Source organism: Leptonychotes weddellii, chromosome 5 (assembly GCF_054177405.1).
Source record: "Leptonychotes weddellii isolate Sample4059 chromosome 5, ASM5417740v2, whole genome shotgun sequence".
NCBI classification, from domain to species: Eukaryota; Metazoa; Chordata; class Mammalia; order Carnivora; family Phocidae; genus Leptonychotes; species Leptonychotes weddellii.
This window is the reverse complement of record NC_138373.1, coordinates 24,921,197-24,947,230: the sequence shown is the minus strand read 5'-3', so window position 1 is coordinate 24,947,230 and position 26,034 is coordinate 24,921,197. Positions and strand designations below refer to the sequence as shown.

The 26,034-nt window shown below is 42.8% G+C and overlaps 1 protein-coding gene across 7 annotated transcripts in view; it reads right to left on the bottom strand.

Annotated features, from left to right (window-relative positions):
• The window catches only part of PARN (poly(A)-specific ribonuclease), a 238,436-nt gene that overhangs the window by 186,752 nt on the left and 25,650 nt on the right, over window positions 1-26,034 (bottom strand). For all 7 annotated transcript variants that reach the window (XR_014145349.1, XR_004072584.2, XM_081819997.1 and 4 more), the window contains exons 13-18: window positions 25,669-25,746; window positions 22,123-22,166; window positions 20,989-21,031; window positions 20,030-20,105; window positions 17,289-17,399; window positions 16,911-16,980 (exon numbers count right to left, since the gene is read on the bottom strand). Coding sequence is in view for 5 of the 7 variants with exons in the window: in XM_081819997.1 (XP_081676123.1) it covers window positions 16,911-16,980; window positions 17,289-17,399; window positions 20,030-20,105; window positions 20,989-21,031; window positions 22,123-22,166; window positions 25,669-25,746 (422 nt within the window). In the remaining 2 variants the exon portion in view is untranslated. The remainder of the gene's footprint in view (window positions 1-16,910; window positions 16,981-17,288; window positions 17,400-20,029; window positions 20,106-20,988; window positions 21,032-22,122; window positions 22,167-25,668; window positions 25,747-26,034) is intronic.

Here is a 26,034-nt window from a genome sequence, read left to right as displayed (position 1 = left end):
TTTTTTTTTTTTTACAGTTAATTCCACACTATCTTGTTTGCTTGTTCATTGCTATACTGTCAAATACCTCCAAAATCAAAATCGACCTTAAGGTTCAGTAAGATGCGGGGGGGGGGGGGGTCAGGAAATTATAGTTCATCATTTCAAAAGAATATTAAACAATCCAAGTAACTATAAAAACTTCAAAACATTTTAGGATTTTTTTTCTACTTCTGTAAAAATGACATTGGAATCTTTTTTTTTTAAGTTTTTATTTAAATTCCAGTTAGTTAGGGGCGCCTGGGTGGCTCAGTCGGTTAAGTGGCTGCCTTCAGCTCAGGTCACAATCCCAGCGTCCTGGGATCGAGCCCCGTATCGGGCTCCTTGCTCAGCGGAGAGCCTGCTTCTCCCTCTCCCTCTGCCTGCTGCTCCCCCTGCTTGTGCTCTCTATCTCTCTCTCTGTGTCAAATAAATAAAATCTTTAAAAAAATAAAATAAATTCCAGTTAGTTAACAGTGTTATATCAGTTTCAGGTGTACAATATAGTGATTCAGGGCTTCCATGCATCACCCAGTGCTCATCACAAGTGCACCCCTTAATCCCCATCACGTATTTCACCCATCCGCCCCCTATGCCCACCCCCACTCTGGTGACCATCAGTTTGTTGTCTAGAGTTAAGAGTGTGTTTCTTAGCTTGCCTCTCTCTTTTTCTTCCCTAAAGCTCATTTGTTTGTTTCTTAAACTCCACGTTTGGGTGAAATCATATGGTATTTGTCTTTCTCTAACTGACTTCACTTAGCATAATACTCTCTAGTTCCATCGTGGGAATGCAAACTGGTGCAGCCACTCTGAAAAACAGTATGGAAGTTCCTCAAAAAGTTAAAAATAGAACTTCCCTATGACCCAGCAATTGTGCTTCTAGGTATTTACCCAAAAAATACAGAAATACTAATTTGAAGGGATACATGCACCCCGATGTTTACAGCAGCATTATCTACAATAGCCAAACTATGGAGAGAGCCCAAATGTCTATCAGCGAGTGGATAAAGAAGATGTGGTGTATATACACAATGGAATATTATTCAGTCATAAAAAAGAATGAAATCTTGCCAGGGGCGCCTGGGTGGCTCAGTCATTAAGCGTCTGCCTTCAGCTCAGGTCATGATCCCAGGGTCCTGGGATCGAGTCCTGCATCGGGCTCCCTGCTCCGCGGGAAGCCTGCTTCTCCCTCTCCCACCCCCCCTGCTTGTGTTCCCTCTCTCGCTATCTCTCTCTGTCAAATACATAAATAAAATCTTTAAAAAAAAAAAAAGAAATCTTGCCATTTGCAACTGGATGGAGCTAGAGTGTATTACGCTAAATGAAACCAGTCAGAGAAAGACAAAAACCATAAGATTTAACTTATATGTGGAATTTAAGAAACAAAACAAGGGAGCAAAGGAAAATAAGAGACACAAACCAAGAAACAGACACTTAACTATAGAGAACAAACTGATGGTCATCAGAGGCTCCAGAGGGAAGGTGGGAAGGATGGGGGAACAGGTGATGGGGGTTAAAGAGCGCACTTGTGATGAGCACCGGGTGAGACATAAAAGAGGTGTATCACTATACTATACACCTGAAACTAATATTACACTATATGTTAACTGGAATTTAAATAAAAACTTTCTTAAAGGTCCCAAATTTTATACTATGATTACAGCTTTGTAAAATATTTATCATTAAACTAAGAAATAAAAATACCCCTCCACCCCCACTAAAAAAAAAAAAAAAAAAGCCAGACAAAGATTTTGGGAACCTGAGTTTCGTTTTTTAAAATTCCTTTTACTATTATTTTTTAAACTCAAAAAAGAAAATAGGGGCACCTGGGTGGCTCAATTGGTTGAGCGTCCAACTCTTGGTTCCGGCTCAGGTCGTGATGTCAGGGACGTGAGATTGAGCCCCGAGTCAGGCTCTGCACTCAGCACAGAGTCTGCTTGAGATTCTCTCTCTGCTTCTGCCCCTCACCCTGCTCATGCTTGCTCTCTCTTTCTCTCTCAAATAAATAAACAAAATCTTTAAAAAAAAAAAAAAAAAGAAAAGAAAGGCCACCAGAACTGAGAGGCCAAGGGGAAATAGAGACTCTTTTAGAGTCACATGACTAAAAATGCCAGTTAAATCTATCTCATGTATCCTGTGCACTATCTTACCTGTTGCAGGGAGAGGAATATAAGGTAAAATCACATGTCTGAGTCTGCAATTGCTTGATTTCTTTTTTTTAAACACTGTTTTATTCCTAAAATCATGAGACCTCACTAACAAACTGAGAAAGCCTATCATCCTATAAACAGCAACAAGAATTACACTTTTAAAAGGAGACCTCCCCAACTGATCTCACCATGTAAGTGTCTCAAAACTTTTTTTGAAGGGTATCTTTTGTCACCCAACAGACAATTTGTTCTCTGGTATTTCATCTGAATTTCACCCCTGACTAAAATAAGTAAAAATCTGTTCTTAGCTAAAAGACTCAATAGATTTTTTTTTAGTTAGTTAATTCCACACTATCTTGTTTGCTTACTCAACACTTTCACTAAATAGAAACCCCTTTCAAATAAATTATTAATAGCACTTCTCACTCTTCTCCAATGCCTCCATGTCTGGGCTTTAGAGAGAAATGAATAGCCCCAAGCCCTGGAGGAACACGCAAACCAACTGTGTGTGTGCCTTGGCAGCCTGTACCTCTGGAGAAAGCCCTGCAATTGGGAAACCGACCCTAAAACTGGAGCTGAGCGTCACTGGAACTGAACCAAAGTCAACTCCCCAGTGGCCTCCCACCCCTGTATGCCAGGCTGTCTGCAAGCCGCAGCTCTGGTCACATCTCTGCCCTTCTGAAGTAAAATTACAACATTTCGTTATGTGCATGCCTCCTACAAACTGGCTATCAAAAGGCTGACACCTCCCTGAGATGATCTGATGAGAGACTTCACATATGGATCATCTGAGCAACAGTGTTCATTCTCACACAGGAAGGAATGCACTGGGCAAGCAGCAATGCTGATAAACACACGCAAGGGTGCTCCTTCCCTGAGAATTGTACTGACGCATGCTCTTACAGAGGCCTTCCTCTGCAGATATCAAAGACACTCGAACCAACACTTGCACAAAACAGTATTTCTAGTTTAGTAAAGATTCAAGATGGCTGTAATTCAGTGAAGACATGACAGGGTGGGAGTCTTGCCACATTCCCACAAGCCTCCTTGAAGAAGTATTATTTCAGCGCTTATTGGCTAAAAGGGTTGACACTAACTCTTCAAAGATTAAGATTAAAACTTTTATTTGATACAATCGCCAATTTTACACCAGGATTCTCTCCTAAGAAACCGTAAATTCAAGTTCACATCCTAGATGCCTCGAAACAAAGTTTACCCTTTTTGGCGTCTATCAGGTTTTTAGTTTCTACAGTTATATGACTGATGATGCCGTTAATCTCTGTTACCTAACATGTCTGGAATGATCCAACAGTAAAGCACAGCAAACTCTTTTGCTCATCAGACTAGGAGACTTCAGGTCAGCCTCTTTAATGGGCTACACAGCGTAAGCTGTGCACAATGCGTTTATCTCCGAAGAGTCCCCCATATGCTGCGTGGCACTCACAAAAAGCCATCCGCCAACATCCTTTTCAGACCTGGGCAGTATGACACTGTGGCCTAGACTGTGTGAGAAGGCTTGCTGGTCACTGAAGAATTCCATTCCAGATATAAAACTTCTTAGGAGCCCAGACTCTTGAGCCCTTATGAAAATGCGGTTCCCCAGATCAACAACATCAGTACCAGCTGGGAACCTGTTAGAAATGCAAATTCCCAGGCCCTACCTGAGACCTGCTGACTCAGAAACTCAGGAGACTGAGAATCACTGAGTTAACAGAACACAAAAAGAGTATGTTCAATGTTGTGCTGCCATTAATAATGATTAATTAATCAACCGGCATAATAATGACCAATATGTTGTGCCAACTTCTCCAAAAAGCATTAGTCTTAATGATTTTTTACATTAAATGAGTCTGGCTTAGAAAAACACAAAACTATCAAAACAAATACCAAGGACTACCTCAAAATCCAGGAAGCAATAACTTAAGTCTTCTACCACTCCCTGAAACCAGGAGCTCAACTGTGGCAAGCAACTAGCTTCTCTGCAAGAGATAAATTGGGGGAAACCACGGCTGACCACTATGGTTCTTGTTTTTAAGGAGACAGAGAAAAAAGATTACTAATACCACTCTCTTGGCAACTCATTGCAAAAGTCCAAGCTGGTTCTGTGAATTGGCTTCAAATGATCACCTCTAGCATCACACATTATTTAGCACTAACGCGGCACCAAAGACCGGCAAACGCTTGCGTGATATCACACACAACACACTGAATCAGATACCTCTCACCTTATCAAAATTCTCTGACCTTACCAACAAGTTTCAGACACTCATTCTGGCCACCACAAAGCACACAAGGCTGCTCCAAGAACTACACTAAGATCAAAGGTCATTCTTTGATGACACAACAGCTTGCCTTGGACTATGGCTTATCTGAACCATTCCCCAGTTGTCTAGTGAATAAAAAGGGATTGCACAAGGATGCCAGTGTTAACCCATTTTATGCAGCTAAGCTCAAAAAACACAGAGGGCAAAAGTGATATTCAAAAACGCACGCAAGAAGTCCCGAAGGTGATTCAGGAACACTATTCACAAGAGGCTCAAATCTCTGGGAACTGAAAAGACCCTGACAGTTCTTTAAAATTCTGCATTACCACATCTATGTATAAAATCAATGATTCTACTCGGAAATGAAAGAAAATATTTAATTCTGCTCCCACAGCAGCGTGCCTTCCGGTGCTATGTCCGAAGGCAGAGAAAGAGAGCGAATCAGAGTGGTGTGTCAATGGCCGCTTGTAAGAAGCAACTGGCAAAAAATGGTCAAGCCCGTTGCAGTGCAGGGGAAGTGCTTACTGACGAGAGGTCTAACCACAAAGGTTAAGTTATGTAAGTGGACCACGCTATAGCCACCCGACAAACCACTGAACATCATCCACATGACACTGGCCACTAGTTTTAGTATCTTTTGAAAATTCATTATTGTATTTTTTTTAAGTTACAAAATCATAGAACTAGTATAATCTCAATCAGTAAATGAATTATACTAATCTCAATTAGTAAATGAAACAGACACAGAAAACACACTGCTAGGACATTCATTAAAATGAAGGGATTTGGGGGGAGGGGCTGGTGGAATTATGAGTGGGTATTTTGTGTTCCAATCAGAAAAAAGTACACATATTTTTTTAAGTACAAAATTCCTGAGTAAAATAACAACATTTATCATTATATGTTCAGCTTATTTGATCCTCTGGTGTCTGCAGGACAGGTAGATAAGCACTGGCCTCATCATACCAGGAATGAGAAAGCAGGTTTTTCCAAGTTCAGTGGCTTATATGTGGCCAGCAAGGGAGCAGAGGCAGGACGGAGACCCGAAGCTTCTCACTACTAGCTCTACAATAAAGGCCGCCCCCGCCCCTCCTTCTGCTGGGTGCACCTCTCACAGTTGGCTTTTAACCTGAGCTGTTTCCAAAGCCTCGATGTGAAATGGTGAGCCTGGAAGAGTTCCAGCAGGAGCATCCAGGGACAAGTCAGCTTTTTAGTCCTCAATCACTACCAAAGCCCCTAGTGGGTGTATGTGCAGCAAGAGCTTGAGATACGAGCCTCCAGAAATGTTTTTGTGGGGGGAATGCCCTAAGGGCTGATTAAATCATAGCAGAGCCCAGACACACAACATGAGGCTGCCATTTGAGCAAAAGCTTTGGGTAGGCTGAAATTTCAAGGCAATGGGAATGACAGGCAGCAAGAAAAGCCTAGTGCCTTTCTTGTCAGAGATGAAAGAGACAAGATGAAAGGGACCCATGTTTGCAGTACAGGAGCTGCTACGCTGGGGTGCATGGGCATCGGGCTTCCCAGGCACACCTGCCCCACACACTGTGATCACCCTCAGGAAAACCAGTGAATCGGCACATCCCAGGTTGGGAGAGATCTAGAGGTGCCTGAATATAAGAGTGTATCTTAGGCGATGTCAGATCTGGGCACATACAGCCAGGCCTGAATGATCCGGAAGGATTTCTAATGTCATGGCAAGTCTGCATAAAGAACAACAGTGCTTATCTGGTCTCCTTCCCTGGCAAAAAGAAAAACCTGAAGCCACGAGACTCTTCTTTCTTCCTCCTAGAAATGCACTATTTCATTCGACGAGCAAAAATTTGCATTTGTTCATCTGCTTTCTTCCAGACGACACTTCTGTTCCTAAAAAGCTTTATCTCAAAAAAAAAAAAAAAAAAAAGAGAGAGATTTCCAAGAAAACTGCATTCCTCTCACACCACTGAAGACTGGGATATAGAGACGTGGAGTAAAATCTCATTTCAACACAATCTGAGCAGTGAATTAATTTGAGGCTCACCCCAAGTCCCAAGCCTTCCCAAGGAAAACTGAAACCTTTAATGACTGCCAGCCCTACTGTACTTGCAAATGGTCTTGGTACTTCCTTCAGGGCACAGCAGTAAAAGCACTTCATAAGAACCTTGTATCCAAGGGCTCATCATTATACATATTTATGTGCTATAAAAAACTAATTTTATCATCCAGGGTAGGAAGCATACAGACATCTCTCACAAAACAAGCTCATTTATTTTGCTCACTAAAGCGCTTGTATAAAATACGAAGGCAACCACTGGCCGGAGGGGACTTACTGTGGCATCAGTTATTTTAATGTCACCCAGGCGGGGGGCACACAGTTTTCAGTGTAGTCACTTGATGTTTTGACAAATAGAGCGTTACCCGACATCTGTCCTGAAGCCAACCCGTGGCCTTTCTTAAACAGATACAACACTAGAAACAAGGGGAGAGGGGAGAAAGAAAGAAAACCAGCAGCTCATCTGAACAATCCCCATCAAATGAACCATATCAAATTACATCAAATAAAAATGTTAAACTAAGCATTATACAAAGGCAATGTCTGCACAGCCTGTGAAACAGCAGACTATAAACTGTCAGGGGAACCCAGCCCCACACAATCCGCTGGTTGGAGTCAACATCTTTTACGACCACTTGCTCAGGCCAAACACCAAGAGAAAAGGAAATCGATGAAAGATACTAGCATCATCTCCTCAGAAAACGTGCAACCCACCGCAGAACTGTCTCTTTAGAAACTGGGTGCTTGGGGGGAAGAAACCATTCCCGGTCGAGCACAGACCTGGGTTATCCCTGACTCTGCCATTTCTGAGACCCTCAGCAGACAGCCTTAGCTTTAAAATGGGGACAATACTGGGGTGTCTGCTTGGTAAAGCGCATGACTCTTAATCTCGGGGTTGTGAGTCTGAGCCCCACACTGGGTGTAGAGATTACTTAGAAATAAGATCTCCAGGGGCGCCTGGGTGGCTCAGTGGTTAAGCGTCTGCCTTCAGCTCAGGTCAGGATCTCAGGGTCCTGGGATCGAGCCCCGCATCGGGCTCCCTGCTCAGCGGGAAGCCTGCTTCTCCCTCTCCCACTCCCCCCGCTTGCCTTCCCTCTCTCGCTGTGTCTCTGTCAGATAAATAAATAAAATCTTAAAAAAAAAAAAAAATTAAGTTAAGGCTCTTGAGAACATTATCCTGGACTAGCCAAGGGGGCCCTAAATGCCAGCCCAAGTGTCCTTATGAGAAAGAGGCAGAGGGAGGACACACACACACACACACACACACACACACGGCGGAGGCTACAATGTGACCACAGAGGCAGAGATCGGAGAGATGTGGCCAGAAGCCAAGGACTACCAGCAGTCACCAAAAGCTACAAGAGGCAAGGAACATACTCTTCCCCGGAGCCCCGGGAGGAAATGCAGCTGTGCCGACACCTTGATTTCAAACTCGGGCCTCCAGAACTGTGATGGAACAAACTCCTGTTGGTGAAGCCACCAAGCCTGCGGTGATCTGTTAGGGCAGCCACCACAGGAAAACTAGTACAATACCCTATTGTGGAGGAGGCGAGCTATTTAAATATATATCCAGGGGTTGACTGATGTTTTTTTTTTTTACCTCTACAAATTACTTGTTCATCGTCACGATAAACAAGTCATGAAGCCAGGGGGAAATCTATCTTAAAGTAACCAGAGCCAACACGAGGCTGGAACAGCTCAGCAGGTGCACAGCCCCTGTAACACCCCCGAGGCTAGGCAAGCCAAGAAGAAGTGTGCACGGTCTGTGCCCTTGAAGATTTCTTTAAAAAGCAGCCTTTTGAAAAAGCCACAGATGCAGCTCGCCTAATACATGTCTGGCAATCGAGACTGCAAGGTAGAAATTAGACAAGCAAAACCAGCTTAAGGCAAGCATCCTCCTTCCTGAAGAAGTCATGAAAACAAGCACTGGTTCCCAGTCTTAAGAAGCCAGACTAAAGGCCTGAGAATCATTCAATGTGCCCTGGACTCATCTGTCTTTTGCCTTTCTGAAAACCAGTGTACTACAGAGCTTTCAGGGTAACCAAACCAAGTCAATTCTTGGCGATTCCTTCTATCCTAGTAACTTGGGGAACCAAAAGTGAAGCGAACATGACTCAGGCTAAAATAAAGGGCTTTGGCTAAGGCATGTGAGTATGAAATACATCCTGCGTACTGGGGGCAAATACATTCTGCAAATCAAGGAGAAACCTTCTGGAATCTGGGAGGCTGCTCTAAGCATTTGCAATGCTGTGATTTTACTCCTCATGGCGCTGGACTCCAAGATTTGCACAATCCAGAGAAGGATGAAAACGGACTCCATTTTTTATAAAAGGCATACTTGTTGGCTCTCTATAATTAAAAAGTAATGTCCACAAGAGCACCACAGTCCACTTCTAATCAGTTCAGAACGAGTGGTAGACTATGCTCCCCAGCCCTGGTGCAAAATCCATTCTGGGTAGAAGCGAAGGGGCAGAGGACATCACCCCTTCATTCAAGAACCGCAAATATAAAATTAAAGGATGGGGTGCCTGGGTGGCTCAGTTGGTTAAGCGGCTGCCTTCGGCTCAGGTCATGATCCTGGAGTCCCTGGATCGAGTCCCGCATCGGGCTCCCTGCTCGGCAGGGAGTCTGCTTCACCCTCTGACCCTATCCCCTCTCATGTGTTCTTTCTCTCTCATTCTCTCTCTCTCAAATAAATAAACAAAATCTTCAAAAAAAATAAAAAATAAAAAATTAAATTAAATTAAAGGATGGATACCACTACCACGTTGTTGGCAAAGCCAGCCAGCCGGCCACGGAAGGTCCCACAATCACCACCATCACTGTCTACCTCCATCCTGCCTCCCTGAGCCCTCGGTTCTGGGATCCCCAGGGGCTCCTGTGGCCAGAGGCATGCACAGGGCACTGCTGCTCCTGGTGCAGACAACTGAAGGAGACTGTGCCCTTCACCTCGCTGCCTTACCAGCATCCTAAGGCTCAAGACACACGAGTGTGACCGGCACACGGGCAGAGAGTCTCTTCTTCCCATTCACAACCCAACCTCGCAGCAAGACCTTTTTCATCAAGACACAAAGACACTCAGGCAGTGTTTTCTTAAGGGGATTCCAGGTCGCTGTTCTCTATAAAAAGGATTTTAAAGGCATCCTGCACTTCTGCCTCTTTCCTGCTCGCAACAGAGACTGCCACCCAAGAAAACCCGGCTAAGTACACACAGCCCGCTTTGTTCATCTACCACTGCCCCAGTACCAGGAAAAACGAGAATCACATTACTTTCTTGGAAGTTCACTGTGGTGAAAGCCACAGCAACTAGACTCCACAACATGCCACACCCCATGCTGACCGGCCTAATCGAAGCTTCTCTGCAACCTGAGGTAAAGCCTCCCAGGGGGCCATTTATGATCTGCGTTTCACAGATGTGACAACCCAGCTTCAGAGAGGATGAAGGTCCCACCCGAGGGGCACGACGGCCCAGGCTGAGGCCTCTGCTCTACCCATTATGCTTCTGCAGCCCTGCAAACAAGCAAACCCCAGCCAAGGTCACAGCTTTGCAACCACACATCTCAAGGCTTATGTGCCTAAGAAGTGATCTCAACCTCAGACGGCGACCAAAGAGAAGAGGAAAATGGTCCGGATGTTTGCAAAGTATCAGTCGTTCTCACAGATTAAGATCTCATGGAAGCAGTGAGTTGCTCAAAAAGGAAGAGCTCACAGAAGGACAAATGTACAGAGACCGAAGAAAAGTAGATGAGAGGTTCGCAGGAGGTGAGGTGGGGAAGAAGCAAGGAGTTACTGCTTTATGGTTACAGAGGTGCTGCTTGGGGTGAGCAGGAAGTTCTGAGGACAGAGAATGATGATGCTGGCACAGCGCTGTGAATATCATTAGCGCCCTGAATCGATGGGGCGCCTGGGTGGCTCGGTTAAGCGTCTGACTCTTGATTTCAGCTCAGATCATGATCTCAGGGTCGTGAGATCGAGGCCTGCGTCGGGCTCTGTGCTGGGCACGGAGCCTGCTTAAGATTCTCTTTCTCCCTCTCCCTCCCCCTCCATGTACTCACTCTCTCCCTCTCAAATAAATGAATATTTTTTTTTTAAATGTTGAAAACGGCAAACTGTATGTTACACATATTTTATGATAATTTTTCAAAAGTAATAATGTCATATACAAAAAAAGCTGAACTGTACACTTTAACTGTGTGAATTATTTGGTATGTGAATTTACATCCCCATAAAGCAGTTAAAAAAAATAAAAAGAAACAGCTTCCAACAGGTTTACCAAGTAAATGCCATTTCTTTCCTCCCCTCTCTCAGTAAAAATCTACACCTGGAAGGGCTACACAGCACAAACACTGAGAAACCACCACAAGCCTCCAAGGGCAAAACCAACAAGCAAAAAGAAATCACATGCAAATCTTCTCCCTGAACACCATTTAGTTACAAGCCGCCTTTCCTCCTCCCCCCCCCTTTTCTGATCAAGGCTCCTGATTGAATAGGAAGCCCCTCCAGGGTGTGTGCAGTACAAAAGGTATGATTAGGCCGCCTGGGTGGCTCAGTCGGGTAACGATCTGACTCTTGGTTTCAGCTCAGGTCCTGATCTCAGGGTCGTGAGATCGAGCCCCATGTCAGCTCAGCGCAGAGTCTGCTTGGGATTCTCTCTCTCCCTCTCCCTCTTGCTCCTTCCCCACCCCTAAAAATAAATGGGTAAATAAAATCTTAAAAAAAAAAGTTATGATTATAGGATGCCTTCTATGAAGGCACAATAGCCGACCATGTGCTCCCGGCATCTGGTCAGAGATGCACATCGTCAAAGTATAAATGTCCCCAAGGCAGTGGCAGCAGCGCCGGGCTGACCGACAGCCACCTTGTGCCAGGCACTATGCATTTTACAGACATGCTCGCATATTACCCTCACTACAACCCTATCGAATGGGTATGAACGTTCTCCGTTTACAGATGAGGAAGCTGAGACACAGGGAGGGTATGTAACTTGCCCAAGATGGCACAGGTGTAAGAAGTGGGACTGGGATTCAAACCCAGACACCTGACCGCAGAGACCACAGCTATCCTATATTACATGATACCCCAAAGTGAAGCCATTCTACTGGAGAAGCTAATCAAGTGATTTAAAAATGTTAAATGCAGGGGCGCCTGAATGGCTCAGTTGGTTAAGCGACTGCCTTCGGCTCAGGTCATGATCCTGGAGTCCCGGGATTGGGTCCCGCATCGGGCTCCCTGCTCGGCAGGGAGTCTGCTTCTCCCTCTGACCCTCCTCCCTCTCATGCTCTCTGTCTCTCATTCTCTCTCTCTCAAATAAATAAATAAAATCTTTAAAAAAAAAAAAATGTTAAATGCAGGGCGCCTGGGTGGCTCAGTCGGTTAAGCGACTGCCTTCAGCTCAGGTCATGATCTCAGGGTCCTGGGATCCAGCCCCGCATCGGGCTCCCTGCTCGGCGGGAAGCCTGCTTCTCCCTCTCCCACTCTCCCTGCTTGTGTTCCCTCTCTCGCTGTCTCTCTGTCAAATAAATAAATAAAATCTTTAAAAAAAAAAAAAGTTAAATGCAAACGGAACCAGTTCCGTGGATGCCTGTGACATCCCCAGCTGCGCCTTACCCACGGCACAAACTGTGTTGTAACTCTTGCTTATGTTGGGACCATGGAAGGCTCATGGTGGGGAAAATCACTGTAACACAACAGCGGACTTACTTTATATCCAACCCAAACAGTGCGTAAAGACCCATTTGACCCATCACCCAGGATGCTAAAAACCGACAGCAAACACTGGGAATCAGAACAGATTAGCCTCATCCTCCTGTTATTCCAGCACCTTCTGTATGAGGGACCAGCAGGAGAGGAGAAGAATACCACTCTCGAGAGACAAGCAGGGTCTGCACTTGCAGATACGTGGGCTCAGGGCCAACTCGCTAGCGACCTGTCACTCCACGCGGCTCAGCAGGAATGGCGACTGCTCGTCAATGGAGCAAACGAGCTTTGCTCTCCCCGTGATCACTGCAAGGGCCGGGAAGACAGGAGGTATTTTGTTTTCTTATGATCCTTCAGTTCAAAATCTCCCTGATGTCAAACAGGACACACATGCCTGTATTATGCCAGCACATGACGGCTTTCCATGGAGGAAAAGGGGAAAAACGCGGGTGCTTTAGTTCAGGTATTGTAATGATCCCTCCCCCTCTATGCTGATCGTGGTTACATGTACCTACAGAACCTTCTGTAAACCGCTGTATTCGTCTGAATGAGAAAACTTTCATAAACGATCCAAACCAAGGATAGCTTGTTCCGTTACGTCCCAAATGGACGCACTTCATCAGCACCTGATTCCTCATAAGCAAACACTAAGAGGTGGGTACCAGCAAAAGTGAACCCTTTATATTTGTTCCAATTTTATATCCACATGGTAACAAATTTTCTTCCTGATCGTGAAACTAGAAACACAAAACACATTCCACTACCACATCTACTTTTAGAATCCACCGGCATGTTAAATTCTCTTCCGTTTCAAGAAAGGGAAATAATAAATACTGGGCAATGTCCTTTAGCATCTCGTGCGATATTTATAACTTCTGTGGGAGGCGAATAATTTTATCTCCATTTTATAGAGGAGGAAACAATGCGTCCAAGAGTGTATCACTCCTTCTTATGGCTTGTCTCCTCACCTCCAGCGCAGAGACAACATCCAGCAATGTTCATCCCAGGAAGGCCTAGATTTCTACAGGAATCCTGTTCCTACACAGGACACTTGTGCCAAGACCAAGATGGCCATCCTCTACGGAGAACAGCAGGCAATTCTTCCTTTTTAATTCCCTTGCTTTCAGAGATGACCCAAAACAAGAGACTTGCTCATTTCCTTCCTCTTTCTAAGAAATGAGGTAAATAGAAAATAACCTTCCCAAAAACCTTCAGAAAAGGTTATCTACGAGACAGTTTAACCGACACAGATGACTATTAATAAAACATAAGGCAAAAGCCTGATTTTGTGCTTCTCTGTGGTACGAAAAAAAATGAAAGCAGAGAGTATTTTTAGCTCTTTCCAGCCTAAAAGGATTTGACCGGAGGATCTTCTCCAAGGCTGGTTTTCCATGCATTGATCAAAACTGACCAAGGTTATAAAAGAAGGTAAATCACTTCCTGCCCAGAGAGCCTACAACATAAACGAAGGGTACATTCCACACACAGCCAGTCCTCAGCAGTGGTCTGATCCGGATTTCTATTGCTCAACTCCCTTGCGACGACGTTCCTTCTGATTCCAACAAAGGAAGGAGAAATGTAGGAGGTACCCAGGCCAGGAAAGAGACAAAATGGCAGCATGCAAAAACAGGACATTCTTCTAGGCAAATATGGCTCAGAAAGCACCTTATACTCCATGTGGTCTTTGCAGATCACTCAAAAGCCAGCTGTCTTGGGGATTTCTCAATAGCTCTCAATACAACTTCCCAAAAAGGCATAACTAATGCAGCCAAATGCTAATTCAGAACAATGCAGAAATAGGTGGAGTTTATTTCCCCCTCAAGGTTTACTTTCTAAACATAAATCTGGTAAGAGAGGAACAAAAAGTTATTTGCATATGTAGGCAGCCTGATTTCCACTCAAGTTTATGTTAGGACTATGCATATTTGGTTAAGCTCATACTGAGAAAAGGCTGGTGCCAAACAAACTCTCAGAGAAATTTACAGACTTTTCTAAAATCAACCACTTGAGAGAATGTTGATGGCCCTTTCTGAATGTTTCTCTACAAGGGTAATCTTGAAAAAAAAATGACAAAATCAAGGTTAACGTCACAAATCAAACCTGCATGAAGTAAGAATGAGGTCAGTATTAACACAGAAAGAGATGTTGAAAGGTGCAAGTGCTTTCCCCACTTTCTAAATGGGTTGAGAAGGGATGACCACATTTCATAATGTATACAGATATCAAATCACTATATTGTCCACCTGAAACTAATATGATATTGCATATCAATTATTTTTCAAAGAAAAAAAGGACGACTGTACTTGACCAAGCTATTCCAATGTAGAATAAAAATAGTTCTTATTTTGCATTTCAAATCCTGCTGGACTTTTTTCCTTCAGAGATGAAGAAAATATTCTTCCTTTACAGATGGAAGGAAAAATGGAGCAAAAAAATCAAGAATTTTCAGGGTGATATCACAGGAGGATTCCCAAATCTTCAACTATTTTTGGTATGCATCTAGGTTTCAGGGGGAAAAAAAATGAACATTCCCAATGTAAAATGAAACTATGTGTTTACTGTCCAGTTCTTCTGAATTGTCTTGAACATTATTAGTAATGATAAACTGGTCTATTAATACATAAAGTCTTTGTTAAGCTTCTTAATTAAAGCTAATTTTGATTGCTCTTCATGTTGGTCACACAGGTTAATGATAAACTAAGATGCAGCCTATTATCGAACCAATTTGTATCCATCACCTGATTTTATAAGGAGTTGATTTCAGTGGAGAAGCAGGCTTGTTGTTTCAAATATTTAAAAATGAGGGGTGCCTGGCTGGCTCAGTAGAAAGAACATGCAACTCTTAATCTCAGGGTCGAGAGTTCAAGCCCCACGTTGGATGTGGAGCCTAGTTAAAATTTTTTTTTTAAAAATGAGTAAACATGTCCCAGTTGAAAAATACTGTTGAACAATGAATGGACTTAACATCCTGCACATAAAAGTGCAAGGAGCGGTCATGATCCAAACAAAAATTAGGGTCACCTGCACGTTCCACGGTCCGTGACATAAGCTGTCCTTCCAAAGTTTTACAAAGATAAACACTACCCCCAAAATAAAAGTGAAGAGCTAAGAAAATCCTGTTACCCATAAGGAAATGGAGAGACAGCAAGGATTCAACTGTTAGCTTCTAGAATTGATTTTCCATGCCAAAAAAAATTCAACTTTGTATCCTTATCATGATGCACACTGAGTAATGTATAGAATTGTTGAATTACTATATTGTACACTTGAAATTAATAGGACACTATGTTAATGATACTGGAATTAAAATTAAAAACTTAATAAAAGGGCGCCTGGGTGGCTCAGTTGGTTGGGCAACTGCCTTCGGCTCAGGTCATGATCCTGGAGTCCCGGGATCGAGTCCCACATCGGGCTCCCTGCTCGGCGAGGAGCCTGCTTCTCCCTCTGACCCTCCCCCCTCTCATGTACTCTCTCTCATTCTCGCTCTCTCAAATAAATAAATAAATCTTTAAAAATAAATAAATAAATAAAAATAACAAAATAAAAACTTAATAAAAAATTCAACTGTATTTTCAATATATACTATACTGTTTTCCGTTCCTCTCTGAAAGATGTTTTGAAAGTCAAACACATTTACCTCTGAACTTCCACAGAAAAGAACAAAGATTAAAAAAAAAGAAGAAGCCAGAGTGTGATAAAACTTACTAACTCAGACTACATAAATTCCAAACCTGTAGGAATCCAGATGTTTGGAATTAACATCTGTCTCTGCAGCATGTCACCTAAGTACAAGCACTCTGATACTAGTATTTACATAGACATCCAAAGGAGTCAGTGTTCTTACCCAGTAAAGCACTGATAGGATTATAAAGTGCTGCATATAATGTAAGGAAATGATGTAACCAAGCCAACGCTGAAACGGTTCTTTCTCCCAGCAGTAATGACCCATGTGGGCGGCCTTGTTCTGTCTGGCTCCCCCAGAATCTCCTAGAACCAATCCTGTTAAGAGAGCTGGGGTAAAGAAGGTTTAGGGCTCTGGCACGGAGCCCAACTGTGGCCAGCTTGAGGATCACATCTATAACTTTCGTCTCAACCGTGCCAAGAAAGCACAAACCACACTTTGAAGTAATCATCTTGAGAGTCTTTGAAAATGCTCTGAACTTAGACATCTCCCTAAATCACACAGACTTCTTGCAACAATGAGTACATGAGCAAGCTTTTACTTCACTGGATCCATTCAGATGAAAGCTTGGGATAAAACGACAATCAAAACTTCTCCACAGATTATCTTTAAAAGCCATTTGTGTAGCCAACATCTTCTTAAAAAGAGTACTACTTAATGGGATAATAATGCAAGTATAAATAATAACCTCACGTGTAAAGTATGTTAGCAGTGTTAGGTCCAACTAGGTACACACACACACACACACACACGCACACTCACGCACACAGTCTCCCTTGCACGTAATTTAAATGCCAAAACCACCAGTTCTTTGTCTTGGAAAAGATGCACTACCTTTGGCAGTGTTTTCTTTTTTTTCTTTCTTTCTCTCTTTTTTAGCCAATATATTTAATAAGTCATTTCCCAGAAGGTCAATTTCTGTTTTCGAAAAACATCTGAGTCACTTGAGAGGAGAAATACTTTATCTAAAAAATGCACCACAGCTCCCGATCATCCCTACCTGACATCCCAGATACTGGGCTCTTCCACAATGAGAGAACATGGGCACCGGGACCCTGATTACTTACTTGTTAAAAAAAGGTTCAACGAGTTTTGATCTGGCAGACACATGAATTTTTGGAGGGCTAAGAAAAGAACCTAATAAAGAAAAGAAGCAGAGTATTACATACAGTCAAGGAGACAAAGGCTGAAAGTTCAGACAACAAACCATGTAAATCAATAGCATGGTTCAGAAGGGTAAGAGGCACTCATAAGGGCCAAGTGCCACACCAGGTAAGGGTCAACGGGTCTTCCTATGGACTCTGCACGCCCCACCCCAAACCCCTCCAACGCTGACCTCCAACCCTCCCACTTAGACCTGGGTGAGTGGGCCCCAGGGAAATGGTAGACAGGCAAGATCCAGCCCAGACCACGGTATGTTTGGTGGAAATAGGTGTGGTGAGTACCTAGGTAGTTCGCCATGGAGATGAAGCACAGCCCTGTGATATAAGCATCATAGCCCGCCTCGTGGAGCTGTTCAGTAGCCGTGTCATAACTTGGAAAGCCTTCTGCACTTTCTAAAGAGAAAAAAGAAAAAGAGGTTCCCAAGGATATCACAAATCGTGAAGACGGGCAGGCACACTGCCCTACCAAATTGCATTGGTATATGCCGCAGAAATATCCTAGACAAGCAGGCAAAGGCTATCTACTTCTTAATTGTCTCCACACAAGACCTTGCAATGTGAAATAAAAGGGTCACTGAAAATGAGGGCTCTAGAGAAATGGCTCAGTGACATCATCAAAGACCCAGCCACAGGCCTCCTTGCTGCACACTGGTGGGTACTATTTACAATCATGCATAACTTGCCCTATGATGATGATCCCTCTTCTGACTGTTTTCTGAAGTCCCAAGGAGCTTCTTCCCTCATGATGTGGGACTTAAGTATTTCAGTCATGACTAATAATACCATGGATTTGTGCGTCCCACTGTCTGGGTCTGAATCTATGTTCCACCATTTATCTATGTGACCTTGGGCAAGTCACTCCCACTCTGGGCCTCCACATTGACAAAATGGAGATGAAAACCAAACCTCCCTCATGAAACTTATAGGAGGATCAAATGAGCTAATGCAGTAAAGCTCTCACATGGTGCCGGGTACATGGTCAATGCTCAGTCACTGGTATCCATCAATACCCCAGGCAACCCTCCCAAAAGGCAAAAGACTCTCTTCAATATCGGCAGCTCAATTCAACAATGCCCTCTGCTGTTTCCAAGCTAATGGATCTAAAGATGAAGGCACAACTAACTCCAAAAATAGATCAGAATTTGCTGTCACGCTGCCTGTGGAACATGGGGCCATTTCGCAAGATAGAGCATTTTACAACATGATTCTTCCGTCACGCTGACACACACACATGCTGAAGACTATGTCTGGGAAGAGCGACCAGCTTTAGAGTAAATTCTCTGCCAGGTACCAGAATATTACATGGAAAGAATGGTATAAAACTATAACTCATAGGGGTGCTTGGTTTCGGCTTAGGTCATGATCTCATGGTCATGAGATGGAGCCCCGCCTCTGGCTCTGTGCTCAGCGCAGAGTCTGCTTGAGATTCTCTCTCTCTCCCTCTGCCCCTCCTGCTTGTGCTCTCTCTCTCTAAAATAAATAAATAAATCTTTAAAAAAAAACTTTTAAGGGGCGCCTGGGTGGCTCAGTTGGTTAAGCGACTGCCTTCAGCTCAGGTCATGATCCTGGAGTCCCAGGATCGAGTCCCGCATCAGGCTCCCTGCTCAGCAGGGAGTCTGCTTCTCCCTCTGATCCTCCTCCCTCTCATGCTATCTCTCATTCTTTCTCTCTCAAATAAATCAATAAAATCTTTAAAAAAAAAAAAAAACTTTAACTCATAAATATTTCCTAGAACCATTCTGAAAATGAGTATCAAAAACACTGTAACAGGGGCACCTGGGTGGCTCAGTCAGTTAAGTGTCTGCCTTTGGCTCAGGTCATGATCCCGTAGTCCCAGGATGGAGCCCCATGTCAGGCTCCCTGCTCCACAGGGAGTCTGCTTCTCCCTCTCGCTCTGCCCCTTCCCCCACTCCTTCTCTCTCTCCCTCTCTCTCTCTCACTCTCTCCCTAAAATAAATAAATAAAGTCTTTAAAAAAAAAACAACACAACAGAACCAAAAGTATGAATGGAAATTAACAACAAAGACTTTATTCTTATGTCAATATAAGGCTGTTTAAGCACGAATTTTTAACCTCCGTATTAAGTATTAGACTTTAAGCTTTAAAAAAGTCTTTTAACATGATAGCCAAGTAATATCCTCTACTCCACCACCAGCTGAAACACGTATTTCCAAAATCAATTATTTCCATCATACTGTTATAGAAAAGGTCTAGGCTTTCTTCCCTCACCCTCACTCCTCTTCTTAATTCCTTTTTTGGACTATTACCCAGAAAGGGAAGCAAATAGCTGTAATCTTGGCTGCTTTAGTACCTTCCATTGTCAATTTCTGAACCATTAGTCCAATTATCAATGTCTTCAGAAGTTTGCAGGCTGCAGCTAATGGAATGCTAATTACAGTGTCAGCAGCAAAATGAGGTGTACAGGAACCAAGGAAGTAACACGTGGCAGGTTCACTGAACACCTGGGTAGGAGCCATGACCAGACATGGCAATACATCTCTGCCCCGAGAAACATTCCTCCCTACTTCTGGTTTTCCTTGCTGCTACTGTTCCACAGCTAAGCCACCTCTGTTGAGAGGCAGGGCTGGAGACTCTCCTTCCTCATCTGGAAACCCAGGTCTTGGGCTTTTCGGAGACAAAAAGTATATTTTCATTCGACCTCTAGCAATTAATCACCAAGTCTTTGTCCCTGCTTAAACAATGCACCATAGAGAAGAAAGACACATCAAGTTTTGGGAGAATTCCAAGCATTAAGAAATAAAAGCCCTGAAGCTTTAATTGCTAAACTTCTCAGTGAAGTTTAGCAATTAAAATCTACCCCAAATCTATAAACATAAAATAGACGTAGGATTATGAGACCATCTTTATTCAGAAAGCAGTAATTCAACACAGGGCGTGAGCAAGTTAACTCAGCCAAAATCTGTAAATGTGCATGATGGTGTCTAGAGCAGTTTCATCTTCCTTCTGTGAGATCCGTGATCACAAGCACTTGGGGCACTATCAGGATCACTTTATTTTCTTACCAACTTTAGGAGGGTTGAAAGGCGTCTCTTTTAACCGCTTTTCCAATTCTGCAAGGGATGTGTTGTTAATGATATCCTGCAAACCAGAAAGCAGAGAATTATGAGCTTTAATCATCTCAGTACAACACAGAGGATTCACTGAATGTCAGGACCAAAAAAAAAAAAAAAAAAAGGGTCTATCTAGTACTGCCCCCTTGTGTTCTTTAAAGAAACTCAGGAGTCACGGTTTCTTCAACGTGAGAGACAGCAAGTGTCAGGTTCACCATGCAGAAAGTATCACCATAGGAAACATCTTTGGAGATGTGTTAAATATCTACAGAACTTGGGCCAGAAAGCTACGCTGTTCTGGCATTCATTTCATTCAATTATGTAAAGTCACTTCACAAAATAGCAAATGGTTTCACTTTTTCCTGAATTTTCCTAATTAGAAAATATAACCAAAATATATAAAATCAAGAAAATAATGAAGTGTGTGCATGAATAACCTATTCAGAAATGTATTCTATATATATATATATACTCATATACATATATATATACATACATACACACACGCACATACGTATATACATATATATATATATATACATTTTTTTTTTTTTTTAGTAAGCTCTATGCTCAACTTGGGGGCTGAATATATGACCCTGAGATCAAGAGTCGCATGCTCTACTGACTGAGCCAGCCAGGTGCCCCACTCCAACCCCCAAAAAATACATTATATATATTAATATTAAAAATATTTACATTTAAAAAGAGTACAGGAGAGAAAAAAATAATTCCAACACCCAAAGACAACCACTAATCACATTTTAATATATTTATCTCTAGTCTTTTTCCAATTTTTTTTCTTTTTTGGATGCATCTGAAAATAACAAACTAGACCAGAATTCCAAGCTCCCAGTAGCGAGTCAGAACAATTCAAAACAGTTTATCAGTGACAACTCCAATTTTAAAAATACCTTAAAAGGTTGTGTGCTGGCCATCAATTTTGTATCCAAAAGTCTGAAGACAAAAGAAATGTTAACAAGGTAAACAAAACACACATCAATGTCCAGAATGTATTTTACTCGAACGAAGAGCCCGCCTCCGGTCCTAAAAGCCGGCGAGAGAATTAAGCACATGAGCCAGCTGGGACTAGCACAGGCACTCTGCGACATGAGACTGGGGCTCAGTCCTCGCAACCCCTCTCCATCAGGAGCCTATGGGGGAGGGCACACACGGTCGCACTCAGAGCACAAGCTCTAGAACTGCCTGTACCTCGACAGGGCGTGGGCTACATCCATTCCAAGGGGAAGGCAAAGATCTTCGTAAGTTTTTCTACAGTTCCAATACTGCTGTAGGTCTAGTACCCCCACGCCGTTACCAACTACTGTATTACCCAGATTTGCACAAAATAAACTCCTGGAGGTCAAAATCTGCATTTGGTAGTTTCATGCAATATCAACTGTGGGAGACACGGTCAGGTAAAGGCACCAGCTTAGAGATGAGGGGAAAAATCTCCATCCAGACAGTTCTTGACTGACTACACAACACTCTTAACTGGACACTTGACTGGGACAAGGCACGTGCGGCGTACAAGAGAGACGACAGCCAACTCAAGTAGACTGTGCCCATTCTTCAGAGAGCAGGCTATGGGGTGAGGAAAAAGCAGGTGCTGCCTATTTTCACTCTCAGTTCAAATTCTGGTTTTTATTTTATTTTTTTAATTTATTTATTATTTTTTTTTTTAGATTTTATTTATTTATTTGACAGAGAGAGACACAGTGAGAGAGGGAACACAAGCAGGGGGAGTGGGAGAGGGAGAAGCAGGAGCCCAATGTGGGGCTCGATCCCAGGACCCTGGGATCATGACCTGAGCCGAAGGCAGATGCTTAACGACTGAGCCACCCAGGCGCCCCTCAAATTCTGGTTTTTAATGCAATCAAAAGCAAGTGGTCACAGCTGGACCTATTAAACCATTAACCAGCTATTATCAACTGGATTATAATCATGATCAGATAATTACTACTATTACTATTTATCACCTGTTTGTATCTTATACAGTATGAGAACTATTTTGAATGAAGGATAATGAATCCTCAAAGAAAGCTTACCTGGGGAAAACACATGTCGTCATCTCCTTAAACTCATTTAGGTCCTAACAAAAAAAAAAAGACAATGACTTGCTGCGATTTTACTAATACACTCACAATATTATAAACATACATAATATTTCAAGCTCCACAGCTCTTCTCAAACTGTGATACCTCACACAGGCCCTTTAAGATAAACTGCCGGATTCATTTCTAGTTAATAATCACCTTCCAAAAATCATCACAATTTCCTCACTGACTGGGAATCATATGATCTGACATAAAACTTTTGCATAACCAAAATAGACAAACTTGAGCATTTTATGGCTGAAATAGAGGAAGGGGGGAAAGTTTCTATTATATGTAGAAAGCTTTCAGTAATAGCTCTATCAAATGAATCCATCATTAACAATGAGACTAGCAGAGTTATGTAGTAAATAAAATGGTTTATACAGGAAACGGACATATTGTAACCTAGGTTATACCTTTACTGAGAATATCTCTGAAATGCTAGGTAAAATGGCCATTAAAACGCAGACTTTCCAATATGCACAGTGCATGCTTTAACTACTCACAAAATTGCTAAAGAAGCACCAGTAGCAAGTACCTAAATTAGACAATTCATTTCCCAGTTTATTTTGATCAGGAAGTCTAAAGCCGAAATGAGATGGATCTAATTTTGAATGAACTCATTTACATACATAATTGCCACACCAGACTGAGTAGTCATACTCCTGACCCTTTTTAACTACGCTTCTCTTCAGCGTTATTCATGCTTCATAGCAAACTGCCATTTCCAATTAGCTTTCCAAGCCTGTAAATACAGACTGTTATTTATGTAGTCTGGGATATTTACCAGCTTTTCAATGGCTATCGTTAAATTAACGGACAATACATGAACAAGTGGTTTCAGTGCTGAGGTCAAACAAAAATGCAATAATGACTACTGTCACCTCACAATACCATCACAAAGCCTCACCAGCAAGAAAAAATTAGAATTATGGCTACTTCCAGGGCTAGCATATAGCAGAGCTCTAGACCCATGCCTTCTAAAAGGTCACACTGAAATACCAAGAAGATCCTTCAGAAGAGTCTCCCCTAAAAGACAGCTCCAAAACACGGATTCTTTAGTATACTTTTAAATGCAAAATTTGGTACCAGTGCATGTAAAAAGTTCTACCATTTTAAATATGTTTTCTCATTTATTCTCACCACTTCTTCCAAAACTAGTTGGAAGAAAACCAATTTTCTCCCCCTGACAATGGCAGAACACAAAAAAGTTCAATTACTGACTCGGGTCACCTTAGTAATAAAGCAAGGGATGAAGCCATGTCTCCTAACCCACGTCCTACACCGCAACAAATCTCAAGCTCTTTCTACGAGAACTGGATTCAGAACTACAGTAGTTTCGTTCAAGGTACCATTTACTGAGTGCTTACATACAATGTGCTATGCTAGGCATTTAGACACAGACAATAAAAAGGTTACACTCCTTGTCCGAGGAGCTAATCACCTAGAAGAAGGGGACAGGGGTCAAGAAAAACTGTATGCTCAAGAGCTACAGAGTTCTGTGGCAGTTCAGAGAAAGGAAAGATCACCTCTTGGGCAAGGCAGCAGGCAGGGAAACCTTCGTGGAAGAGGCATACGCTAGATCTTGGTAAGACAGGTAAAGCTGTACACAGGCAAATGTGGAGAAAAGCCGGAGAGAATTCAGAAAGGAGGAAATCGTATACCAAAATCACAGATAGGAAAAAACATAAAGCAGTCCCAGGAACAAATGAGCCAGTCCGGATGGGAATAAAGAGGGTCACAAGTGACTAGAAGACACAGGGCTGCTGGGCCAGATCACAGAAAGCTTGCCATGTCAGGCTAAAAAGAATCAGCCGTATAGAAAAGCAAAGAAGACGGGATTAGGTTCAGAATTTTGAGTACTGTCAGTGATGTGAACAGAACCATATATCAGATTATAAAACTGGCACAGTCGGAAGATACTCATTTTTTAAAATCAATATTTAATGCCCCCTATGTGCCAAACTCTGTTTGGTGTTAAAAACACCTATAAACGCAGCATTTAATATACTTCCTCTTCCCTTACCAGTCACTTCCCTGGTTTAAGGCCAAAAAATCATAAGAGGAGCTGCTATGCTTTGGTCGACTTGGCCAATAGAAGCAGTTGATCTGAAGTAAACATCAGCTCTCTAGATTTGTACACTGCACATTCATATCCATCATGTTTGAGACTCACCACCATGAAGTCTTTGAGTCCCAGAGGGGGTGATACCATTGTCATGAGAAGCAATGACAACCTTGAGGCTGCAGAAACAGGACAAGGGGAGCAAGAGACCCACTGTATTCACAGCTGGGCTTTGTTGGACTTTTCCAAAGAAAGACATCAAGATCCTGATGGAACAATGTCTCATAAGACATGTGAAGTAGGGACGCCTGGGTGGCTCAGCCGGTTACATGTCTGACTCTTCATTTTGGCTCAGGTCGTAATCTCAGGGCCATGAGACTGAGCCCCACGTCGGGCTCTGCACTGGGCATGGAGCCTGTTTAAGATTCTCAAAATAGAGAGAGCAAATAAAGGAGGGGGAGGACATGGTGATGGGAGGCAAGCAAGATGAGCCCATGTGCACAGTTAGGGAGCAAAAGAGGAAGAGACAGAAGAGGAACTCTTTTCCTGAAGAGCCGAAGAGGCTTGTGCCTTGGTGCCCTGAGCCAACATGGCTCCAAGAGCAAAAAAACACCAAGGTTAACGGAGAATCTAAGGGAAGCAGCCTAGCAAGAGGTCAGCAACAATTTTGAATTTTGTAGGACCTGATCCAGTCCAGCTGACCTGAAGTACTACTCACCTTCAATGGCCCCATTATGGCTAATGTTAGCAGCAACAAACTAGAAGACCACGCCTGTGGTCGAGAATGCCTGCCCAGCACTAAATGAGCAAACCACTGGCATCAAGTTGAAACAAATGCCCAACTCTGCTCTGGCAATGGCAGATGACTGAAGATCCCTTACAACAGCTTGTAAGTACATCTCTTAAAAAATGTACACCCAAGCACATGAGATAATCTCTGGGAACGTGCTGCATACAAGGAAACAGCGCTCATGTAAAGAATGCTTTCTCGGTAATAAGCAATTATGAGTTTTTCTTCTCTTTTTTTTCAAGTTTTTATTTTAATTCCAGTTAACATATAGTGTTGTATTAGTTTCAGGTGTACAATATAGTGCTCATCACAAGAGCACTCCTTCATCCCCATCACCTGTTCCCCCCCGCCCCCCCAGCCCCCCACCCCTCTGGTGACCATCAGTTTGTTTTCTGGAGTTAAGAGTCTGTTTCTTGGTTTGTCTCTCTCTCTCTCTCCCTCTGTCTCTCTCTCTCTCACTTTTTTTCCCCTTTGCTCATTTGTTTTTTTTGGTCTTCAACTCCGCATATGAGTGAAATCATATGGTATTTGTTGTTCTCTGACTGGCTTCACTCAGCATAATACGCTCTAGTTCCATCCACGTCGTTGCAAATGGCAAGAGATGGTGAATTTTTTAACACAGGCTAGGAGGCAGGTCACTTACCACAGGCAGAGGGCAGCAGAACTGATGAACAGTGTGCATGACATCCAAGAGCATGTTGTGTCCAATAACGAGTTTTCCCTAAAGAAAGTCGGGGTTAAGGAGAAGATTTCTTGGCACAAAATTATACTGGGGCTTGAGAGTGAAATGTATGGTTCAGATTCTATGAGGATTTTTTACTAAACTTAATTTTGATATTAAAAAATATATTTATGCAAATAAATAACTTAGGGCTGGCTTTATTCCTCTTTACTCTTAGAGTATTAAATCCATTATGCAAAGTAAAAGCTCCAATGACTTTGATATCATTGATCTCTGCTTTTTATTTATCTTGCCACCCTCAAGAATCAGAAGTAGTAAAATTTTTAT